This window comes from Mytilus californianus, unplaced genomic scaffold (genome assembly GCF_021869535.1).
Source record: "Mytilus californianus isolate M0D057914Y unplaced genomic scaffold, xbMytCali1.0.p SCAF_4, whole genome shotgun sequence".
Taxonomy (NCBI): domain Eukaryota; kingdom Metazoa; phylum Mollusca; class Bivalvia; order Mytilida; family Mytilidae; genus Mytilus; species Mytilus californianus.
Window position 1 is genome coordinate 35,364,606 of NW_026262690.1, and position 23,002 is coordinate 35,387,607.

The 23,002-nt window shown below is 34.0% G+C and overlaps 1 protein-coding gene across 1 annotated transcript in view; it reads left to right on the forward strand.

Annotated features, from left to right (window-relative positions):
- LOC127698220 (ribosome quality control complex subunit NEMF-like) overlaps nucleotides 1–20,038 on the forward strand; it is an 82,845-nt gene extending 62,807 nt beyond the window's left edge. The window contains exons 24-32 of the mRNA XM_052201573.1: nucleotides 5,004–5,051; nucleotides 5,473–5,550; nucleotides 6,214–6,379; nucleotides 7,157–7,203; nucleotides 7,974–8,024; nucleotides 8,590–8,693; nucleotides 17,351–17,394; nucleotides 18,208–18,287; nucleotides 18,880–20,038. Coding sequence (XP_052057533.1) covers nucleotides 5,004–5,051; nucleotides 5,473–5,550; nucleotides 6,214–6,379; nucleotides 7,157–7,203; nucleotides 7,974–8,024; nucleotides 8,590–8,693; nucleotides 17,351–17,394; nucleotides 18,208–18,287; nucleotides 18,880–18,957 — 696 coding nt within the window. The 3' untranslated portion in view covers nucleotides 18,958–20,038. The remainder of the gene's footprint in view (nucleotides 1–5,003; nucleotides 5,052–5,472; nucleotides 5,551–6,213; nucleotides 6,380–7,156; nucleotides 7,204–7,973; nucleotides 8,025–8,589; nucleotides 8,694–17,350; nucleotides 17,395–18,207; nucleotides 18,288–18,879) is intronic.
- Nucleotides 20,039–23,002: the final 2,964 nt, after the last annotated feature.

The window sequence follows — 23,002 nt, forward strand, 5'->3', positions numbered from 1 at the left end:
GTAGACATTTACTTGAGTATAAGTGTATGGATCTCTATGAAATTTAAGCACAAGGTTCCATACCACAATAGGAAGGTTGGGATTGATTTTGGGGGTTATTGTAGTAGCTATTTTGTAATTAGGGGCCAAAAAGGGGCTAAAAACAAGCATTTTTCTGGTTCATAGACAATAACTTGGTTCACAGACAATAATTTTAGTATAAGTGTATGGATCTCTATGAAATTTTTGCAGAAGGTTTCATACCACAATAGGAGGGTTGGGGTTGATTTTGTGGGTTATTGTCGTAGCTGTTTTGTAATTAGGGGCCAAAAACATTTTTCTGGTTCACAGACAATAACTTGAGTATAAGTGTATGGATTGCTATTTAATTGTGCCACAAGGTGTTATACCATAAAAGGAAGGATGGGATTGATTTTAGGGGTTATGACCCTAACGGTTTAGGAAAAAAAGGGACTAAAAACAATACTTTTGTAATACTTTGTATAAATTGCTTATTTCTTGACCAATTTCAATGGGGTTTAATTCAAAGTCTTGAATTTTTGGGGTTCTTTTATATGCTGAATCTAACTGTGTATTTAGATTTTGGATTTTGGGTCCCGCTATCAAATTGGTTCACATTGAGGTCCAAAGGTTCCAAAATTAAACTTTGTTGGATTTCTTCAAAAATTGAATTCTTGGGTCTCTTTGATATGCTGATTCCAACCATGTATTTAGAATTTGGATATTGGACCATATTTGGTAAATGTCCAATTTTAAATTGTTTAAGTACTTAGACCACATTCATTCTGTGTCAGAAACTATGCTATATTAAATATTTAATCAGAATCCAAATTCAAAGACTGTATTGATGAGGAATAATATTTGGAATTGTTCTTTTTTTCATTTTTATGCCCCCGCCGTACCAGAGGGGGCATTAAGATTTACCCTCGTCCCTCTGTACGTCCCGAAAGTGGTTTCCGTTCTCTAACAAGTTTGCCTCAACCAAATGTTATGAAACTTATACACAATGCTTATTACCACAAAAGCAGATCAAATTTGAATTTTGGTGGCGTCACTTTTACCATTCTAGAGTTATGCCCCTTTACAGTTTCTGTTCTCTATTGTAAGTTTTCCTCAACCAGATGTTATGAAACTTATACACAATGCTTATTACCACAAAACACAGATCAAGTTTGAATGTTTGTGGCGTCACTTTTACCATTCTAGAGTTATTCCCCTTTACAAATGGAAAAATTGCTGAATTCTTCATTTCCGTTCTCTAACTTGAGTTTGCCTTAACTAAACGTTATTTATCTTATACACAATGCTTATTACCACAATACACAGATCATGTTTGAATTTTGGTGGCGTCACTTTTATCGTTCTAGAGGTATGCCCCTTTACAATTGGTTTTTTAGAAAAAATTCTCTGGGTTTTTTGATATGCTGAATCTAACCGTGTATTTAGATTTTTATACAACCGCAAAAAAATTTTGTGGTCGTATATTGGTATGACGTTGGCGTCGTCGTCGTTGTCATCGTCGTCGTCGTCCGAAGACACATTGGTTTTCGCACTCTAACTTTAGTTTAAGTGAATGGATCTCTATGAAATTTTACCATAAGGTTCAATACCACAAAAGGAAGGTGGGGATTGATTATGGGGGTTATGGGACCAACAGTTAAGGAATTAGGGGCCAAAAATAAGCATTTTTGTAACTTCCAGACATAACTTGTGTGTTAGTGTATGGATCTCTCCGTCATTGTACCACAAGGTTTAATATCACACAGGGGATGCTGGGATTGATTTTGGGGGTAATTGCCTCCAAATTTTAGGAATTAGGCACCAAAAAGGGGTAAAAAACAAGCATTTTTCTAGTTTCATGACAATAACTTTTGTGTAAGTGTATGGATCTTTATGACATTGTACCACAGGGTTCCATATCACAAAGGGAATGCTGGGATTTATTTAGGGGGTAATTGCCTCCCAATTTTAGGAATTAGGGGCAAAAAAGGGGCAAAAAACAAGCATTTTTCTAGGTTCCATATCACAAAGGGAAAGCTGGAATTTATTTTGGGGGTAATTGCCCACAATGTTTAGGAATAAGGGGCCAAACAGGGGCCAAAAATGTGCATTTTTCTAGTTTCCAGACAATAACTTGTGTTCAAGTGTATGGATCTCTCTGAAATTGTACTGCAAGGTACCATACCACAAAGGAAAGGCTGGGATTGATTTTGGGGGTAATTCCCTAGAAATTTGAGGAATTAGGGGCCATAAAGGGGCAAAAAAACAAGCATTTTTCTAGTTTCAGGACAATAACTTGTGTGTAAGTGTATGGATCTTTATGAAATTGTACTACAAGGTTCCATATCACAAAGGGAAAGCTGGGTTTGAGTTTGGGGTAATTGCCCTAAATGTTTAGGAATTTGGGGCCAACAAGGAACCAAAAAACAAGCATTTTTCTAGTTTCCAGACAATAACTTGTGTTCAAGTGTTTGGATCTCTCTGAAATTGTACATGTGAACCTCCCGACGGGAGTACAATAATCCTGTTTTCAGGGGTCTCCTCCCGACCTCCCGTTGAAGACAAAAAAAATCCCGTGTATGAAATATTTCATGAACGAAAAATTTCAGCCCAACATATCTGGTGTAACTGACATTACCTGAAGTTATATTTTACCTGTAAATCAATTAACATGCATAATTATATGGCTTCACTTGTCACCTTGGGTGTCAAACATACTGGTAATCAATGATTTTTACCTCAGGCTAACTGCCGTTGTGTAATAAAACTTTGTGTAGTTAAAATGAATGTTGGGTTACTTCCCTTGATTTATCCTGTTTTAAGTTACTTTCCTTTAGATAATGTAAATTTTTAAAAGAATATAAATTGAACAAATAATCATAAAAGGATGGTAATCAAATGATTTTAAATGTCTTAGGACAAATAAAAAAATAATAATTGGAAAATTATTTGAGGGTTCTATACTTCCTTTCAAGGCTTAAATTGAAATTTATATAATAAATATGACCCATGAATACAGTTTGAATGTATTACTTATCAAGCATTTTAAATCTACTTGCATAAAGATAAAACAAAAGATCTACTTGCAGATAGATAAGCAATTGTTTTGATTGCAATGAATAATGGTAAAACAGATATGACCTAAAAAATTTAAAGAACATACTAAAAAAGAAGAATGTTAGATTGAACAAGTTGAAAGTTTAAAAAGACAGAGAAAATTAATTAATAAGTACAAGGGTACTATAAACATAATACATTCAGATGGAAAGTTGAAGAAAACACACTTTAACAGACAATTTCTACAGCACACGGTTACATTTACGACAGAATTTATGTCGATTAAAAACCTCCTGATCTGAGTCCTAATCTCCTGACCAAAATTTCCCAAACTCCTGATCTTAGTTTCACAGTCCATCACACTTGAAGTTGAAGGTACCATACCACAAAGGGAAGGCTAGGATTGAGTTTGGGGGTGATGAATCATAAGGGGGTTCAAAAAATTTGGGGGGGGGGGGATTTTTTTTTCATTTTTTTTCTTTAAAATTTTCCATTTTAAATTGGTTATTTCTGATTAATATATAAAAGCAAATAATAATGATATAGTTTGAATAGATAAATTAAAAATTTTTAAGTTCTTAGACCACATTCATTCTGTGTCAGAAACCTATGCTGTGTCAAATATTTAATTACAATCCAAATTCAGTTCTGTATCAAGCTTGAATGTTGTGTCCATACTTGCCCCAACTGTTCAGGGTTCGACCTCTGCGGTCGTATCAAGCTGCGCCCCAGCGGAGCATTTTATTGATTTTGGGACCGGTTTTCAAATTGGTCCACATAGTCCAAAATTAAACTTATTTTTGATTTCATCTATAAATGAATTCTAAGGGTTCTTTGATATACTGAATCTTAACATGTATTTAGATTTTTGGTTTTGGTCCAAGTTTTCAAGTTGGTCTAAATCAGGGTCCAAAATTAAACTTTTTATTTCAACAAAAATTGTATATATGGGGTTATTTGATATGCTGAATCTAAGCATGTATTTAGATTTTGGATATTGGACCATAATAGGTATAAGTCCAATTTTAAAACTTTCAGCTCTTTGACCACATTCATTCTTTGTCAGGAACCTATGCTGTGTCAAATATTTAATCACAATCCAAATCCAGAGCTGTATCAAGCTTGGATGTAGTGTTCGTACTTGCCCCAACTGTTCAGGGTTCGACCTTTGCGGTTGTATCAAGCTGTGCCCAGTGGAGCATTTTATTTCCTTTAGTTTCCATTTGATGAGAGTCTTAGGAATATGACATGTTTTGCTTAGCTCTCAATGGGCCTCAGTGGCCAAGTGGTCTAAGAAGTTCGTCTACAGCAATCTCTAGCCTGTCAACACTGAGGTTGTGAGTTCCAATCCTGCATGTGGCAGGTACATTCAACTGGGATCTTATTTGACTAGGATTGCCAGTTTTCCTGCTAAAGGTCGGTGGTTCTCTCCAGCCACATCAGCTTCATTCATCAATAAGAACTGGACTTCATGAGATAACAAATAGTGCTGAAAGTGGCTTTCAAAACCAGTAATCAATCAATCAATCACAGCTTCTTAAGTGTCCAAGTTTTAAGTGCTAAGGATGAAAAAAAGGACAATTTCTTTTGGCATAATCAACATTCCATTGTTAACATCTTTAGATTGTATTACACTGTGCTGTGTGTGTTTATTGATGTTATTAACCAGTAAGAGTGTTTTTGTATACTTCAGTTAATCATCCAAAAGAATAAGTTACTGATATGTTATATTAGTTTAACTCAGATATTCTTTTTCTTACTCAACTTTGCCTCAATGCTCTTCAACTTCATACTTTATTTGGCCTTTTTTTATTCGAGCCTCACTGATGAGTCTTTTGTAGACAAAATGTGTGTCTGGTGTATAAAATTTTGATCCTGGTATCTATGATGAGTTTATTAGTTATTGATTTTTACTGTTGTCTTTAAGATATCTTTCTATTTAAAAGGATACAAACAGTCAACAACAACAGCAACAACCTAAACGAGGACAAAAGGTAAATATATGGAAGAGAAGCTACAAAAAGTACATTTGTACACACATTTTACTAGTTGCAGTTAGCTGTAAATGCGGAAATGTAAATAAATAGTAGTTAGTGAAATTTGCCATACATTTTTTTACTTTACATCTCATCTCATAGTTTACTAAGTCCATATTTTGTTATTGAAAAAATATGCATTCATTTCAGAGGAGTGAATTGTCATCAAGGAAATACATTTGAAAGTAGTTGGAATATATATATTCATGATAAATATTAAATTTTTTTTTCTAAATTCAGAGTTGATTTTAAGTAAAGTTAAGCATGCACTTACATGAAAGAATATCTTTAAAGAATTAGATGAAACAAAACATTGAAATTTAAACACCTTCATAGATTGTTCTCTGATGATAACAAGAATTTGTAATCTTTCACCCAGAGTAAAATAAAAAAAATCAAGGAAAAGTATGCAGATCAAGATGAAGAAGAAAGACAACTAAGAATGGACATTCTAGCTGTAAGTATTTATATCCTATATCTTGAAACTTAATCTGTATTTTCAACCCGAAAACATGACTCGAGAGGGCCATGATCACTCAGAACTCATCCAGATTTTAGTATTAGCAAAGGTATTCCCCTTAATCTACATTAAAAGAATTGTAACATGCTGTTTCTTATTTCTCTTTTTTTTATCAATAAATATAATTCTTGTTTCAAAATTCCAATAGGCAACATATCATACATTATTGTAGTACACTACAACAATAAATATAAGTTCAGATGGGTTTTCTCCCCTGACACCTAGGTTTCTGAGTCTTCATTTTTAATCATTTAGCTTTTACTTTTGTTTTTTTAAGTTTTGATATTTTTTACCATTTTTAATCTTTGGTTGTATCTTAAGTTCTTTTTTTTTTTTAATGCTAGCTATAAAAAAAACATTTGCAGCCTTTTTTAGACCAGAAAAAACATTTATTTATTAATCCATTTTCTTTAAACTGGCCAATTCTGTTATATCAAGAGCCACTTAAAAATCAGGTGTTGAAATTGCCCAGGCCCAACTCAGGTAATCTTAGATCTAAGGAAAAGTCACCTGAATTAAGGTTTACAGTATTATGATGTGCTATGTATCCAACTAAAACATTAGATGGAAACATTTGAATTTTTTTTTTTTATATCTTAGTCTGCTGGACCAAGAGATGAGGAACCGACAACAAAGAAAAGTAAAAAGGCCAGGAAAGGTGACAAACTACATAGTCTTCCTCAACAAAATCAACAGAAATTTGGTAAAAAGATGCCTGTTGTAAGCATGACGACTACCATACATATTGAAGATGAAGATTTTAAAGGTTACTATTTTATTTTGATTAATATTTACTTGTCTTAACTGCAATAAATGTCACGAAGGAAAAAGTCTTACTTTTCTGACATCTTACATCTTTGTCACCACACAATATTCAATTTAGGTTCATTTTAGAATAAAGACGTAGATAAATCATTGATATTTGGTATACTGTTGCTTAATTCTATGCAGTATAAAAGGCCTTAACTCTTGTGGATTGGTTCAATTACTTCATTATTTAATTGTTTTCTGATGTGTGTTGATGAAGAAGAATTCATGATCTACATTGATGTATATCTATGCTGTTGTTTCAGCATCCATGCACAACAGTTTCAGTGAGAATAAGGAGCTCAAAACACATATGTCATGCTACAGTGACTAACTAAGTTTTACTAAGCTTTTAAAATTTTACTGAGCTTTTTAAATTCTTCATTGTTTTTTTTTCAAGTGTAATATTTCTTTAGGCATATTATTAAAGTATTTCCAAGAGACAATTGATAATTTGAATTTTATTAAATTTAAATCTGATTACAGATTGGAAAGGATATTGAGAGGCTTGCAATTTTTTAGCCACTACTGAATTACTGAAGTTTTCCTGGTAATGAATGTTTTCAGTGTAAAGGCTTTGGAAGTACTGAAAAAAGAAAATTCACTCCCATCACAGCAGAAATAGATGTAGATAATTATAATTACCATATTTAATTTGAAAATTCAGTATGTAGGTGTAGTAAAATTGAATTACTTTGTAACAAACAAAGATTCAAATATTACATTTAAATTTCAGGAATATACAATAAAGAAAAGATACCAAAGACAAAAGACCCTCTTGAGGTTTGTGGAAAAAACTAATATACAATTAAACCTTTTTGAAGAGAGCCACCTTTTAAGTGGAAAATTTTCTTAATACAGCTACTTGATTGCATGCATGTCAACATTTTTAGATTTAATTTCTTAAATTCTAGAGAGATTATTGTTTAAAGTGTTATAGCAATATTTAAACCGATTCAACATTGGATGATATTAGGGAGCAATCAGAAACTATGAATTAAAGAAAGAACAGACAACATAGTTTAGCAAAATGAAATGAAAATATGAAAAAAATATATTATCCACAAAATGTACAGTAAACTTAAAATTATGCAAAACAAAACCAACAAAAAGGGGGGATTGGATGAACTCAGAATGGTAAAAAGCTCTTGCTCCACTAGCAGCACCAGTAATCTTTACATTGAAATAGATGAATGGATGATCAATCAAGTAGATTTATGATGCTTAAGTAGCTGATATAGTGTTCAATGGTAATGTTTTGAACAATTAATGGAAGGAAGATGAAATTATGTAGATAACAAGTTTTCTGCTCTTTGGTCGGGTTTTTGTCTTTTTGACACATTCCCCATTTCCATTCTCAATTTTATACTTTCAAAATGACTTAGTTGGACTTCCAGTTTTGTTAAAACAACATGTTATTTTATTAAGATATTTTTCTTCATTTTATTATTATCTATGATATAAGTTAACATTATACTGATAACATATTTTGTAAAGTTGAAAGACAGACACAGAAACTTTCCTTTCAGTTAATAGTTTGGATTGTTTTACAGGATGGTGAATCAGATGATGAAAATCAGGATGACTCTAAACAGAAATCTGAGGTATTCTTTACTCTTTTACTCTTACTTACAATGATGACTAGTTTTGCCAATGAAGTATCAAATTCCACAATAATCTGTTTTATGTACAGTGTATAATGTTTTCACAAATACATGTATTGTTTCTATCCTGCAAGCTTAAAATAAATGAGAAATTCTACATTTTCTTTTTGAGTTACTACATGACAAATATGAAAGTCATATAGGTTGAGAGAGCATAAATATACTGTATAGCTTACTATATTGTATGGGGTTAGCTCATTGTTAAAGGATTTAAGGTGATCTGTAATTGATTATATCAGTATGTTTTGGTCATTATGGATAGTTGTCTCATTGTCAATCATTCCACATCTCCTCATTTCTATACTTTTATACTGTTTTACCACATGGTACTGATCTTGTTTCTTTTCTCAGATAATCCAAACTAAATAATGAAAATTTATTTAAAACTACTTTGTATGTTAGCTTAAGGACACAAAGTTGCACTGATTAAAGTTGGAAGTTGCAGAATAGATGCAAAAACAGGTCACCAAATTTAGTATGATAGATATATACTCTTTAATTTCAGGATATTCAAATCCTTGACTCACTCACTGGGTTACCTGTACCTGAGGATGAACTGTTGTATGCTGTGCCGGTCTGTGGTCCATACAATGCACTTGTCAATTACAAGTAAGAAACCAATAAATACTAGTATCATGAATTTTATCAAAACTTTTCAGACAAAGGTTTATGTAAATTTAAGTAATAGTCTAAATTAGATAAGACCTACTAAAATCAATTAGTAGATTTTCATCCAGATTGTTGAAAAAATATGTTGTTTCCTGGGACTTAATGAAGGTCTCTATTAATTTTCAAGATTTTAGTATATCTCCTTTGTGAGTTATCTTCATTTTTAATATCCAAAAGTAGAATTTTTAAATATTTTACTGTTGTTATCTTTTTATGATTTGTCTTATCTCAGAATAAAAATTGGAGTGACAGATTTATTTGAAAATTATCTATTTCCTAAGTGGTAATGATTATAAGCTATATCATTAGACATTTTGAAGATTATTACATTATTAATTATGTTAGAGTACTATGTTAAACAACCATAGTTCTGTTCAATTAGATATTATAAATATTTCAGCATATGATAATGATTTTTTTTTTTTAAAACATGTAAACAGTCAAGATCCCCACCCTGAAACCATATATATTCTTGTATGTTACAATAAAACAAATCAAATGAAATAAAAGTCAAGTCCCCTGGGGTCATCCCCACCTTCTTTCTGTTTAAGAACTTGTAAACGGTCGAGATCACCCCTAAACCATATATATTCTTGTATGGGACAATAAAACTAATCAAATGAAATATAGGGGAAGTCCATTGGGGTAACCCCTACCCCCCTTTTTTTTGATGACTTGTAAACGGTCAAGATTCCCACCCAGAAACCATATATATTCTTGTATGGGACAATATATCAAATCAAATGAAATATAGGGGAAGTCCACGGGGGTAAACACTACTCCCTTCTTTTTTAAAACTTGTAAACGGTTAAGATCCCCACCCCTTAACCATATATATTCTTGTATGGGACAATAAAATAAAGCAAATTAAATTTAGGGGAAGTCCCCTGGGGTAACCCCTACTCTCCTTTTTTAGCTCACCTGGCCCGAAGGGCCAAGTGAGCTTTTCTCATCACTTGGCGTCCGTCGTCGTCCGGCGTCGTCGTCCGTCGTCAGCGTTAACTTTTTACATTTTGAACTTCTTCTAGAGAACCACTGAATTGAATGAAACCAAACATGGCATGAATGTTCCTTATGAGGTGCTGACCAAGTGTTGTTACTTTGTAGCCGATCCATCATCCAAGATGGCCGCCAGCGGGGGACTTAGTTTAACATAGGACCCTATGGGAAATGCATACAAATGACTTCTTTTAGAGAACCACTGAATGGAATGAAACCAAACATGGCATGAATGTTCCTTATGAGGTGCTGACCAAGTGTTGTTACTTTGTAGCCGATCCATCATCCAAGATGGCCGCCAGCGGGGGACTTAGTTTAACATAGGACCCTATGGGAAATACATAAAAATGTCTTCTTTTAGAGAACCACTGAATGGAATGGAACCAAACATGGCATGAATGTTCCTTATGAGATGCTGACCAAGTGTTGTTACTTTGCAGTCGGTCCATCATCCAAAATGGCCGCCAGCGGGGGACTTAATTTAACATAGGACTCTATGGGAAATACATACAAATGTCTTCTTTTAGAGAACCACTGAATGGAATGAAACCAAACATGGCATGAATGTTCCTTATGAGGTGCTCACCAAGTGTTGTTACTTTGTAGCCAATCCATCATCCAAGATGGCCGCCAGCGGGGGACTTAGTTTAACATAGGACCCTATGGGAAATGCATACAAATGACTTCTTTTAGAGAACCACTGAATGGAATGAAACCAAACATGGCATGAATGTTCCTTATGAGGTGCTGACCAAGTGTTGTTACTTTGTAGCCGATCCATCATCCAAGATGGCTGCCAGCGGGGGACTTAGTTTAACATAGGACCCTATGGGAAATACATACAAATGTCTTCTTTTAGAGAACCACTGAATGGAATGGAACCAAACATGGCATGAATGTTTCTTATGAGATGCTGACCAAGTGTTGTTACTTTGCAGTCGGTCCATCATCCAAGATGGCCGCCAGCGGGGGACTTAGTTTAACATAGGACCCTATGGGAAATACATAAAAATGTCTTCTTTTAGAGAACCACTGAATGGAATGGAACCAAACATGGCATGAATGTTCCTTATGAGATGCTGACCAATTGTTGTTACTTTGCAGGCGGTCCATCATCCAAGATGGCCGCCAGCGGGGACTTAGTTTAACATAGGACCCTATGGGAAATACATACAAATGTCTTCTTTTAGAGAACCACTGAATGGAATGAAACCAAACATGGCATGAATGTTCCTTATGAGGTTCTGACCAAGTTTTGTTACTTTGTAGCCGATCCATCATCCAAGATGGCCACCAGCGGGGGACTTAGTTTAACATAGGACCCTATGGGAAATACATACAAATGTCTTCTTTTAGAGAACCACTGAATGGAATGAAACCAAACATGGCATGAATGTTCCTTATGAGGTGCTGACCAAGTGTTGTTACTTTGCAGTCGGTCCATCATCAAAGATGGCCGACAGCAGGGGACTTAGTTTAACAAAGGACCTATGGGAAATACATACAAATGTCTTCTTTTAGAGAACCACTGAATGGAATGAAACCAAACATGGCATGAATCTTCCTTATGAGATGCTGACCAAGTGTTGTTACTTTGTAGCCGATCCATCATCCAAGACGGCCGCCTGCGGGGGGCTTTTTTTAACATAGGACCCTATGGGAAATACATACAAATGTCTTCTTTTAGAGTACCACTGAATGGAATGAAACCAAACATGGCATGAATGTTCCTTATGAAGAGGTGACCAAGTGTCTCTACTTTGTTGCCGATTTACTGTTCAAGATGGCCACCAGGATATTTTATTAAATAAAGGGACCAATATTAATCAAAATTTGGCCTCAATCATTATTTGGGTATCTGTTATGATTTTTATCTATCTTTACATGATTTCTAAAACCAAAGTAGAGTCAGGTGAGCGACACAGGCTCTCGAGAGCCTCTAGTTTTGTAAACTTGTAAATGGTCAAGATCCCCGCCCCGAAACCATATTTATCCTTGTATGGGACAAAAAAACAAATCATATGAAATAAAGGGCAGGTCCCCTTGGAAAATTAATCAGTTTGTGTGTGTTATATTTGAACATAAATTAAATATATATAGGGTTCTTTCAAGTGCTGAATCTGAACTTGTTTTTAATTAGATAATAATCTATTTTTATTATGAGATAAAGTTTTTGACATTGATAGATAAGTTGCAGATCTGTATTATTTTTTGACACATGAAAGAAACAATATAAGCAACTATTAATTAAATTTGATTATAATATGGAAATAGATATAACATCATATCTGATTTTAGAGAAGTATTTTGCTGGTTTTTTACTGGTTTATGGATATAAGTTTGAGTTATTTGTTTTGAAAAGTGATGTGTTTAATTGATAGATATAAAATCATATCTAATTATAGAGATTTATGAGTGGTTAAGTCATATCTTATTTTAGAGAATTATTTTGGTGTTTTGTTACTGGTTCATGGAAATAAATTTGAGTTTTATCTTGTGAACGGTCGAGATCCCCACCCCTAAACCATATATATTCTTGTATGGGACAATAAAACAAATCAAACAAAATATTGGGGGAGTCCCCAGGACCACCCCCACCCCCCTTCTTTTTGAAAACTTGTAAACGGTCAAGATCCCCACCCTGAAACCAGATATATTCTTGTATGGGACAATAAAACAAATCAAATGAAATATTGGGGAAGTCCATGGGGGTAACCCCCACTCCCTTCTTTTTGATAACTTGTAAACGGTCGAAATCCCCACCCTAAACCATATATATTCTTGTATGGGACAATAACACTAATCAAATGAAATATAGGGGAAGTCCAGGGGGTCACCCCCACCCCCCTTCTTTTTGATAACTTGTAAACCATCGAGATCCCCACCCCTGAACCATATATATTCTTGTATGGGTCAATAAAACAAATCAAATGAAATATTGGGGAAGTCCATGGGGGTAACCCCCACCCCCTTCTTTTTGATAACTTGTAAACGGTCGAGATCCCGACCCCTGAACCATATATATTCTTGAATGGGACATTAAAACAAATCAAATGAAATTGAGGGGAAGTTCCCTGGGGTAACCCCCACCCCCCATCTTTTTGAAAACTTGTAAACGGTCAAGATCCCAACCCTGAAACCATATATATTCTTGTATGGGACAATAAAACAAATCAAATGAAATATAAGGCGAGTCCCCTTGGGTCACCCCCATCCCATCCTGTTTGAGAACTTGTAAATGGTCAAGATCCCCACCTCTAAACCATATATATTCTTGTATGGGACAATAATACTAATCAAATGAAATATAGGGGAAGTCCAGGGGGTCACCCCCACCCCCCTTCTTTTTAATAACTTGTAAATGGTCGAGATCCCCGCCCCAAACCATATATATTCTTGTATGGGACAATAAATCAAATCAAATGAAACATAGAAGTCCATGGGGGTAACCCCCACCCCCCTTCTTTTTGATAACTTGTAAACAGTTGTGATCCCCACCCCTAAACCATATATATTCTTGAATGGGACAATAAAACAAATCAAATGAAATTGAGGGGAAGTTCCCTGGGGAAACCCCCACCTCCTTTTTTTTTGAAAACTTGATAACGGTCAAGATCCCCACCCCGAAACCATATATTTTCTTGTATGGGACAATAAAACAAATCAAATGAAATATAAGGCGAGTCCCCTTGGGTCACCCCCACCCCCCTCCTGTTTGAGAACTTGTAAACGGTCGAGATCCTTATCCCTAAACCATATATATATTCTTGTATGGGACAATAAAACAAATCAAATGAAATATAGGGAAAGTCCAGGGGGGGTCACCCCCACCCCCCTTTTTTTTGAAAACTTGTAAACAGTCAGAATCCTACTGGCGGATCCAGAGGGGGTCGTAGAGGGCGTACGCCCCCCCTTTGCTTGCACTTTTTTTTTTTTTTTTTTTGTAAAATGATTTATCAGACTAGACTTCGTGAACTTTGCCATTTCCCGTGTATTTAATTTTTATGTGACAATTCTTTACTTATAAAGATATTTTTCGCTCGTATTTACTGTAATATATTATTTATTGATTATGTCAAAGTCATGTGATTCTCTACGGTGGAGTTGACCAGTTTGTCGAAAAAAACGTCACTTAGTCATTTTGAAATTCATATTACAGTAACACATTGCTTAGGCTGAGGATGACAAGCATGACGCCTTCAAAGCGACAAAGTATTGAGCAAGAACGTATTGACTTCTATTTCACAATTCCACCCAATAGAAAGTAATACTCTATTACACTCTCATGAGAAAAAAAAGTTGCACAGAAATATTATTTACCTACGAAAACATGTTTAACCCCACACGCCCCAGCCCATTAATAACATTGCTGAATAGTGATCCCCAGTCAGTAAGCTCTAGATATAGATTTAAAGATCTGAGGGAGCAGTCTGAGATATTTTAGAGAAAAAATTCTGACCCTGATTTTTGCCTTAAACAAAAATTCTGGCCGTATCTGGATTGAAAACAATAATCTTGTCCACTTTTTTGCTATTAGAAAAAAATATTTTCAACAGAATTATTTAGTATTAATGAACATGATGAATAAAAAACGGGCGTAATTATTTTATTTTTTTTTTGGGGGGGGGGGGGCGGGGTTGCATGTGAATCCCATATCTGACCGGAATGTCTGTTTCGCCGAACTGATATACTGAATACATTTTTCAAGGCCCGACTGCAACCTGCCTGCTGGGTGTGGCCTTTATGTCTCCATGTGTCGTCCGTCATTCACAACTTCATTGTCATTTCCGACTAATTCGTAGCCTTTGGAACCCCTCACTTCCCTTGTTGGGTAAAACATTTCAACCAAACATTTGGATGAAGATTGCTTGTTTGTCCTTCTTCGTGTTGGTCGTATTGTAAATTTCATTGAATAGCCGTATATCTTGTTTACAACAAGAAATCTGTGAGGTTATGCTAACTAACCATACAACAAACGAGAATTTTCCATGTCCATTTTTTATTGACAAATCCCACATCAAATATATTAATTAGTACATAGCTTTGGATCCATCCAATCATTTCATAATAGACAATTGATGGAGAGAATACGACACCAAAAATGTCCAACCCCTACACTTTAACTATAAAATGCATTTTACACTTATTTTATGTTTTTTAGCCAAAAAAAGGTCCAAACAAAATTTAATACTACGCCCCCCCTTTTCAAAATCCTGGATCCGCCCCTGAATCCCCACCCCCAAACCATATATATTCTTGTATGGGACAATAAAACAAATCAAATGAAATATAAGGTGAGTCCCCTTGGGTCACCCCCACCCCCCTCCTGTTTGAGAACTTGTAAACGGTCGAGATCCTTATCCCTAAACCATATATATTCTTGTATAGGACAATAAAACAAATCAAATGAAATATAGGGGAAGTCCAGGGGGGTCACCCCCACCCCCCTTTTTTTTTGAAAACTTGTAAACCGTCAAGATCCCCACCCCGAAACCATATATATTCTTGTATGGGACAATAAAACAAATCAAATGAAATAAAAGGTGAGTCCCCTAGGGTCACTCCACCCCCTCCTGTTTGAGAACTTGTAAACGGTCGAGATCCCCACCCCTAATCCATATATATTCTTGTATGGGACAATAAAACAAATTAAATGAAATATAGGGAAAGTCCATGGGGGTAACCCCCACCCCCCTTCTTTTTGATAACTTGTAAACGGTCAAGATCCGCACCCCTAAACCATATATATTCTTGAATGGGACAATAAAACAAATCAAATGAAATTGAGGGAAAGTCCCCTGGGGTAACCCCCACCCCCCTTCTTTTTGAAAACTTGTAAATGGTCAAGATCCCCACCCAGAAACCATATATATTCTTGTATGGGACAATAAAACAAATCAAAGGAAATATAGGGAAAGTCCATGGGGGTAACCCCCACCCCCCTTCTTTTTGATAACTTGTAAACGGTCGAGATCCACACCCCTAAACCATATATATTCTTGAATGGGACAATAAAACAAAAAATCAAATGAAATTGAGGGAAAGTCCCCTGGGGTAACCCCCACCCCCCTTCTTTTTGAAAACTTGTAAATGGTCAAGATCCCCACCCAGAAACCATATATATTCTTGTATGGGACAATAAAACAAATCAAATGAAATATAAGGTGAGTCCCCTTGGGTCACCCCACCTCCCTCCTGTTTAAGAACTTGTAAACGGTTGAGCTTTTTATTATTAATAAGATAATACCACATTGAGGTCCAAAGGGTCCTAAATTAAACTTTTGTTTAATTTCATCAAATATTGAATTCTTTAGTTCTTTGATATGCTGATTCTAACAATGTTTGAGTGTTAAATCATAACTTATTTTAGAGAACTTAGTCATCACTGGTTGTTGTTATTATATTATTGATTATAATTTGAAAAATTGCATCATATCTTATTTTAGAGAACTATTTATCCAGTTTGAGTTATTTCCATTTGCACAGAAAATATTATGGATAAAATTAACCTGTGTTTCATTTCAACATAAATTAAATATATATATTGGGTGTTTTCAAATGCTGAATCTAAACTCTATTTAAATATTAGACTTTAGGCCCAGTTTTCAAGTTGGTCCAAATCAGGGTCCAAAATTAAACTTTGTTTGATTCAACAAAAATTGAATTTATGGGGTTCTTTGAAATGCTGAATCTAACCATGTATTGAGTGATTTTGGATTGTGGGCTCCTTTATCAAATTGGTCCACATTGAGGTCCAAAGTGTCCTAGATTAAACTTTTGTCTGATTTCATCAAAAATTGAATTCTTGGGGTTCTTTGATATGCTGATTCTAATATGTACTTAGATTTTGGATATTGGACCATAATAGGTATTTAATGTCCAATTTCAACTATATCAATTCTTTGACTACATTCACTTTGTGTCACAAACCTATGATGTGTCAAATATTCAATCACAATCCAAATTCAGAGCTGTTTTAAGTTTAAATGTAGTGTCCATACTTGCTCGACTGTTCAGGGTTCGACCTCTGCAGGAAAATCCGGTTTGCTGTCTCTCTGACAGCCTCTTGTCTAATCACTGAAATGTGACATACCAAGATTTGCGTTCTTGGACACCGCCTATTACTCGTAAGTTAATAACCCGAATATTTTATGCCCTTCCTGTAATCAATCTCTATTCTCGGAAGATAATGTTATCATCATAGAGCAGCAGAATATGTCGACTTTATTATATTTGTTAAATTACTTGAATAAAATACGAAAACCGAAATTTGCAAGAGGAAGTTTTTAAAGAAATGAAATTATCGGCGGTTACCGGTAACAGAAATGAATACAACCCGGAAATCGTAAATTTTTTAAAATAAAAAAAAATCGGGACAGGACGATTTCAGAGGGGAGGGCGGGGATGAAAATCTATAAATTGATTTTAATTGGCCTAAATGTAAAATACAAATTCTCAATACAGCAAAACTATCTTGTCGTAAAATTTTTGTTAAATAATTTTAATTTAAAATTGAGATTGACTCTTTTAGAGATAGAATTATGTTTGTTATAAAGCAGAGTTTGTAATGCCTTCACATCATCTATCCTATATTTTAGGTACAAAGTAAAGTTACAACCAGGCTCTACCAAAAGAGGGAAAGGTATGATCATTTGTAAAATTAAGTGCATTGCTTATCATAAAAGACCATGCAGTGAGCTTCAGTATTTTATACCTCCACTCTGTGTCTCTGTTCATCAAACAAATATTTCCAAATCACTTTTCTCAGGTACTATTGAACAGAATGACTTCATATTTGGTCAGCAGCTTGATAGTGATGAGTTGAAGTGTGAACACATTTTGAATCTGTCAGACACCTACGTATGACTGCAAATTGACCTCTAGATGTCTATTGGTTATTTGTAATGTTTGGTTGCTGATTATTTTACATCAATGTTGTCAAGCTGAGAATTAGACATGCTGTTTCTGAGGTCAATAATTGTTAAAGTTTGTGATAAGGTCAGTTTAAGGGGAACCACTTATGGTAAGTCAATGATATTTGGTATGCAGTAGTATTAGCATTAGAACATTTCATTTCTTCCCCCTCTTTAATGGTCCATTGACTTTGAATTAATTTCAACATTTGCATTATACTATCAATATTACACACAGGTGAGACATTCCTTTGTGGTAACAGTTTGTTTAGTAAAAACTTTTGGATTGTTTATTGGGAAATGGTAATTTTTGAATTTTTTTTAATACCAATTTTAAATTGATTATATACAAACATTCCTCTATTTTAGTAATATTTATTCAATAATATTAAGGAAAATAAAAAAGAAAAAGAAAAAGTTAAACATGCTGATTTGTATGCAGAATCTTATAGAAATTGTTAAATTAATCCATTAACTGTAACTTGTCCTGTAAGGATCTCCTGAATAGTCATGAATTGAACTAAATGTATTTATTATTTTAGCATGCAAACTGGCACTGAACATGTTCTTACATGACAGAAACATACAACAGAGGGAAAAAGACTTGACTAAAATATTAAAGGTAATTATATTTTAAATCTTTTTCTCAGAATTAGTATGCCACAGCTGTCCAGCAATCTTTGGACATTTGCTATTCATGAACTAGAAAAGCATGATGTCCCATCCATAGGTTTGAACATAGTGCAGCAAACATTAGATTAATTAAACAGTGATTCTGAAGTACATGAAATGGTTGTGTCTGAAAGACACATTTGATACAACCATGATAGTTGAATTATTCTATAATGTAGGACAATTCTTTGTTGTTCCTTTCAAACTTCATAACTCAAGTTCTGCAAAGTTAGCAAGACAAAATAAAAATGTGGATAAGAAACTAATAAGTTAAATAAAACTATATTTATTTGTCAATGCAAAATGCCTAGTAAAAAGTTTATATGAAAAATAATTTTGTGTTGGAAATGAATAATAATAAGATTAATATAAATCATACTGCCTATCAAATTTGATATAATATTCCTGAGCTAATACTTCAGACTAGTTGAGGTTTCTTGGTATGATATTGGGACTAATTTTGAAAATAATGTTCAATATTATATATGTATTGATTGATTTGCCAGTTTTCAGCATATTGCATAATTTGACTGTTTTTTCAGGATGCTGATGTGAGTAGAAACATTCCTGGAAAAGTAAAAGTGTCAGCACCAAATATAAATAAAGTTAAAAGAAAATGACCTGGGATCTTCAAAGTTGAAATGGAGACTTGACAGTAGACTCACTGAAGTAACAGACAATTTTATTGAAAAAATATATATATAGCTACCTTCCATTTGATTTTTTTCTGATTTTAACTTTGTTGAGCAATATATAAGTGTTATTTATGATCAATGACAAAAGATTGGTGAAATATGGATGATTATGGTCAGTGTTGTTCTGATTAATAATATTGTTCATTGAAGATTTCAAGTTTTTATTGCTGTTATCTAAACAATTGTGAAATCTTTATATTCATATTTTATGATGTGTAATTTTTACAAATTGAAAATATCAAACATTGTGTTTCATAAAGGTAAATTTAATTCATTGCATTATGTATGAAGATTTATGCCAAAAAAATCATAAGACTTTCAAGAAGAAGGTACATTCTAGGAACTTATTTGGTCCTTTAAATGGAATGGAAATTAAATTAAATAGATATACTATTATTGGTTACATTTTAACCTTCTGAATATAGGTTTTATATAATTGTAAACTATATAAGGTTAGTCTTGATGTTAATGCAATCTGACTGTGAGATCATTGTTGTGATATCATATTGGCAATTTGCCCAAATTTAGCAAAAAAATGGTCATATTTGAGGAACCTTTCTTCCAAAACTAATTTCTGTCAGCTAGTCAAAAGGTTTTGATAGGTATCAAATCTACCATTTTACAATTTTTTATGATGTTACTACACATGAAGAAGGAAATATTTTAACTGAAATAACAATGGGTTTTGTTACAGTACATAGCTTAAACACTTAATCATGCAGGAGGAGACTTACACATGGCGTCTGGCTGTTGGCAATTATCTTAAAAATAAATTAAGAATTAAATTCATTTTGCAGCATGTTGTCCCAAATTATATTTTGTCCTCTATTTAGATATAATTTTGCTAAATATTTTTTATTTAAAATAATTTTTTGAAGAGTAACCATTATTGATTTAACTAGAATACAAGAAGGTTGTAATTTCAGGACAGTTTGGCTTCTTTATATTGAATGTTACCATGATATCTACAGTTATTGACAGCAAACAATAAAATATTTTAAATTTGTTTAGAAGTTGGATCTTTTCTCTCGAAAACAAGACATTGAAACTATGGGTTATCATAGAAGTTTTAATACTTCAAATGATGTGCTACAATTTGATGGATAAAACCCTTCTACACTGAAATGTATGAAGATTTATACAAAAAGCTTATTTAATTAAAAGAGTGTGTCTGGGGCTTATTTGGCCCTGTATATTGACCTAATTTTTGTCCCGCCTTGACAAAGTATGCTATATCCAGCAGTGGCGGCGGCGGCGGCGTGAAAAATGTTTTAGTTTGTAATTAGGTTAGTTTATTGGGAACTGCTAGTGGAAGGTCAATGATATTTGGTATGCAGTTGTACCGGGTATCCGCATTGGCACATCTCATTGCAAGGAAGATTATTTGGCCTGCCTCCTCAATCATGGTCTATTGACTTTGTAGATTTTGCTAAATTACATGTATTTAGTTTGTGGTTAGGTCAGTTTATGGAGAACCACTCGTGGTAGGTCAATGATATTTGGTATGCAGTTGTATTAGCATTGGCACATCTCTTTTCCATTGAGATTGTTTGGCAACGCATTCTCAATTGTGGTCTATTGACTTTGAAACATTTGATGAGTTGACCTGTACATTTGTATGTTTGTGATTAGGTCAGTTTATGGAGAACCACTAGTGGTAGGTCAATGATATTTGTTATGCATATGTATTAGCATTGGCACATCTCATTTCCATGGAGATTAATTGGCCCTGTACTGTCAATCATTGATCATTGACCTTGAATATTTTGTGTAACGAACATGTTAAAATATTGCTATTTTAATTTCAACATTTGCATTTTACTATCAAAAAAACAAAAAGGCGAGACATATCTCTGTGTTAACAGTTTAATTTTTGTCAAGCCTGCGACTTCTGTTGCAGAAAGCGAGACATAGGGATAGTGATCCTGCAGGGGCGTTAACTAACTTCTTAAAAGCTTAATATTTCAGAAGGTAGAAGACCTGGATGCTTCATACTTTGTATATAGATGCCTTATGTTATGAAGTTTCCGTCTGTCATATGTCCATTGTCCTTGACCTCATTTTCATGGTTCAGTGACTACTTGAAAAAAAAGTAAGAATTTAGTAATGTTAATTTCTCTCTTATTATGAGTAATAGGATAACTATATTTGGTATGTGCATACCTTGCAAGGTCCTCATGCCTGTAAGACAGTTTTCACTTGACCTTAACCTCATTTCATGAATCAGTGAACAAGGTTAAGTTTTTGTGGTCAATTCCATATCTCTGATAGTATAAGCAGTAGTTAACTATATTTTGTGTATGGAATGATTGTAAGGTGTACATGTCCAACTGGCAGGTGTCATCTGACCTTGACCTCATTTTCATGGTTCAGTGCTTAAAGTTGAGTTTTTGTGTTTTGGTCTGTTTTTATACGACCGCAAAAAATTTTTTGGGATCGTATAATGGTATGATGTCATCGTCGTCCGAAGACACATTGGTTTCCGGACAATAACTTTAGTTTAAGTGAATGGATCTCTATGAAATTTTTTAAGAAGGTTTAATACCACAAAAGGAAAGTTGGGATTGATTTTGGGGATGATGGTCCCAACCGTTTAAGAATTAGGGGCCCAAAAGGGGCCCAAAACAAACATTTTTTTAGTTACAGGATAATAACTTGTGTATAAGTATTTCAATTGCTCTGAAATTGTACAACAATGTTTAATACCACAAGTAGAAGGTTGGGATCATATTAGGGGTTATGGGGCAAACAGTTTAGGAATTCAGGGCCTAAAAGGGGCCAAAAACAACAATTTTTGTAGTTTCCGGACAATAACTTGTGTGTAAGTGTATGGATCTCTCTGATATTGTACCATAAGGTTCCATATCATAAAGGGAAGGCTGGGATTGAGTTTGGGGGTAATTGCCTCAAACAATTTTTTAAGGAATTCATATTTTTTCAAAAATTTTCAAATTTCAAATTTTGTAAAAGTTTCAAGAAGTAATCTTTAATTGCACAGTATTGCGCAATAGATTTATAAGATCTTTTACCACATTTATTTTGTGTCAGAAACCTATATTATGTCAAAAATTTTATCACAATCAAAATTCAGACAGTATCAAGATTTTAGGATGCACATGTCAGTCTGGCAGGTTTTATTTAACCTTGACCTCATTTTCACGGTTCATAGCTCAATGTTATGCTTTTGTGTTTTAGTCTGTTTTTCTTAAACTATAAGCAATAGGTCAACTATATTTGGTATATGGAATGATTGCAAGGTGTATATTCTGTCTGGCAGATATCATTTGACATTAACCTCATTTTGATGGTTCATTTGTCAATGTTAAGTTTTCCTGGTTAAGTTTGTTTCTTAGATACTTCATGCAATAGGCTAACTACATGTAATGCATGGAATAATTGTAAGGTGTACATGCCTGTCTGGCAGGGTTCATCTAACCCTGACCTGATTTTCATGGTTCATTGGTCAATATAAAGTTTTCAGCGCTTCATCTGTTTCTTGTATACTATAAGCAATAAGGCAACTATATTTAGTGTATGGAATGATTGTAAGGTGTACATGTATTTCTGCTTGGTTCATCAGACCTTAACCTCATTTTCTTGGATCATGTTAAGTTTATGTGATACTTGTAGTGAAACTTTATATTTAGGACTATCAACATAAAATCAATGATCAGTAAAGCAGGAGAGACATTTCAACGTGTGAACTCTTGTTAAATGGATGATATCATTATTAGTTACCAAGTACCTCTAAATATAGGCCTTATGTAAAATACATACGTATGGTTATTTCTACTGAAGAAAACATTGTCGATGAACTTGCTTAAATAATTGCTGAATTGAAAACTGTTCTTGAACAGCTTCAAGGATCTCACTTTGTATTTTCTCCCTTAATTACACAAGAAATCTTGACTTATAAATTTTATTTTAAAAATATCTGCATCCAGGAAAGGTTTCTGTTCTCCTGCCTTGT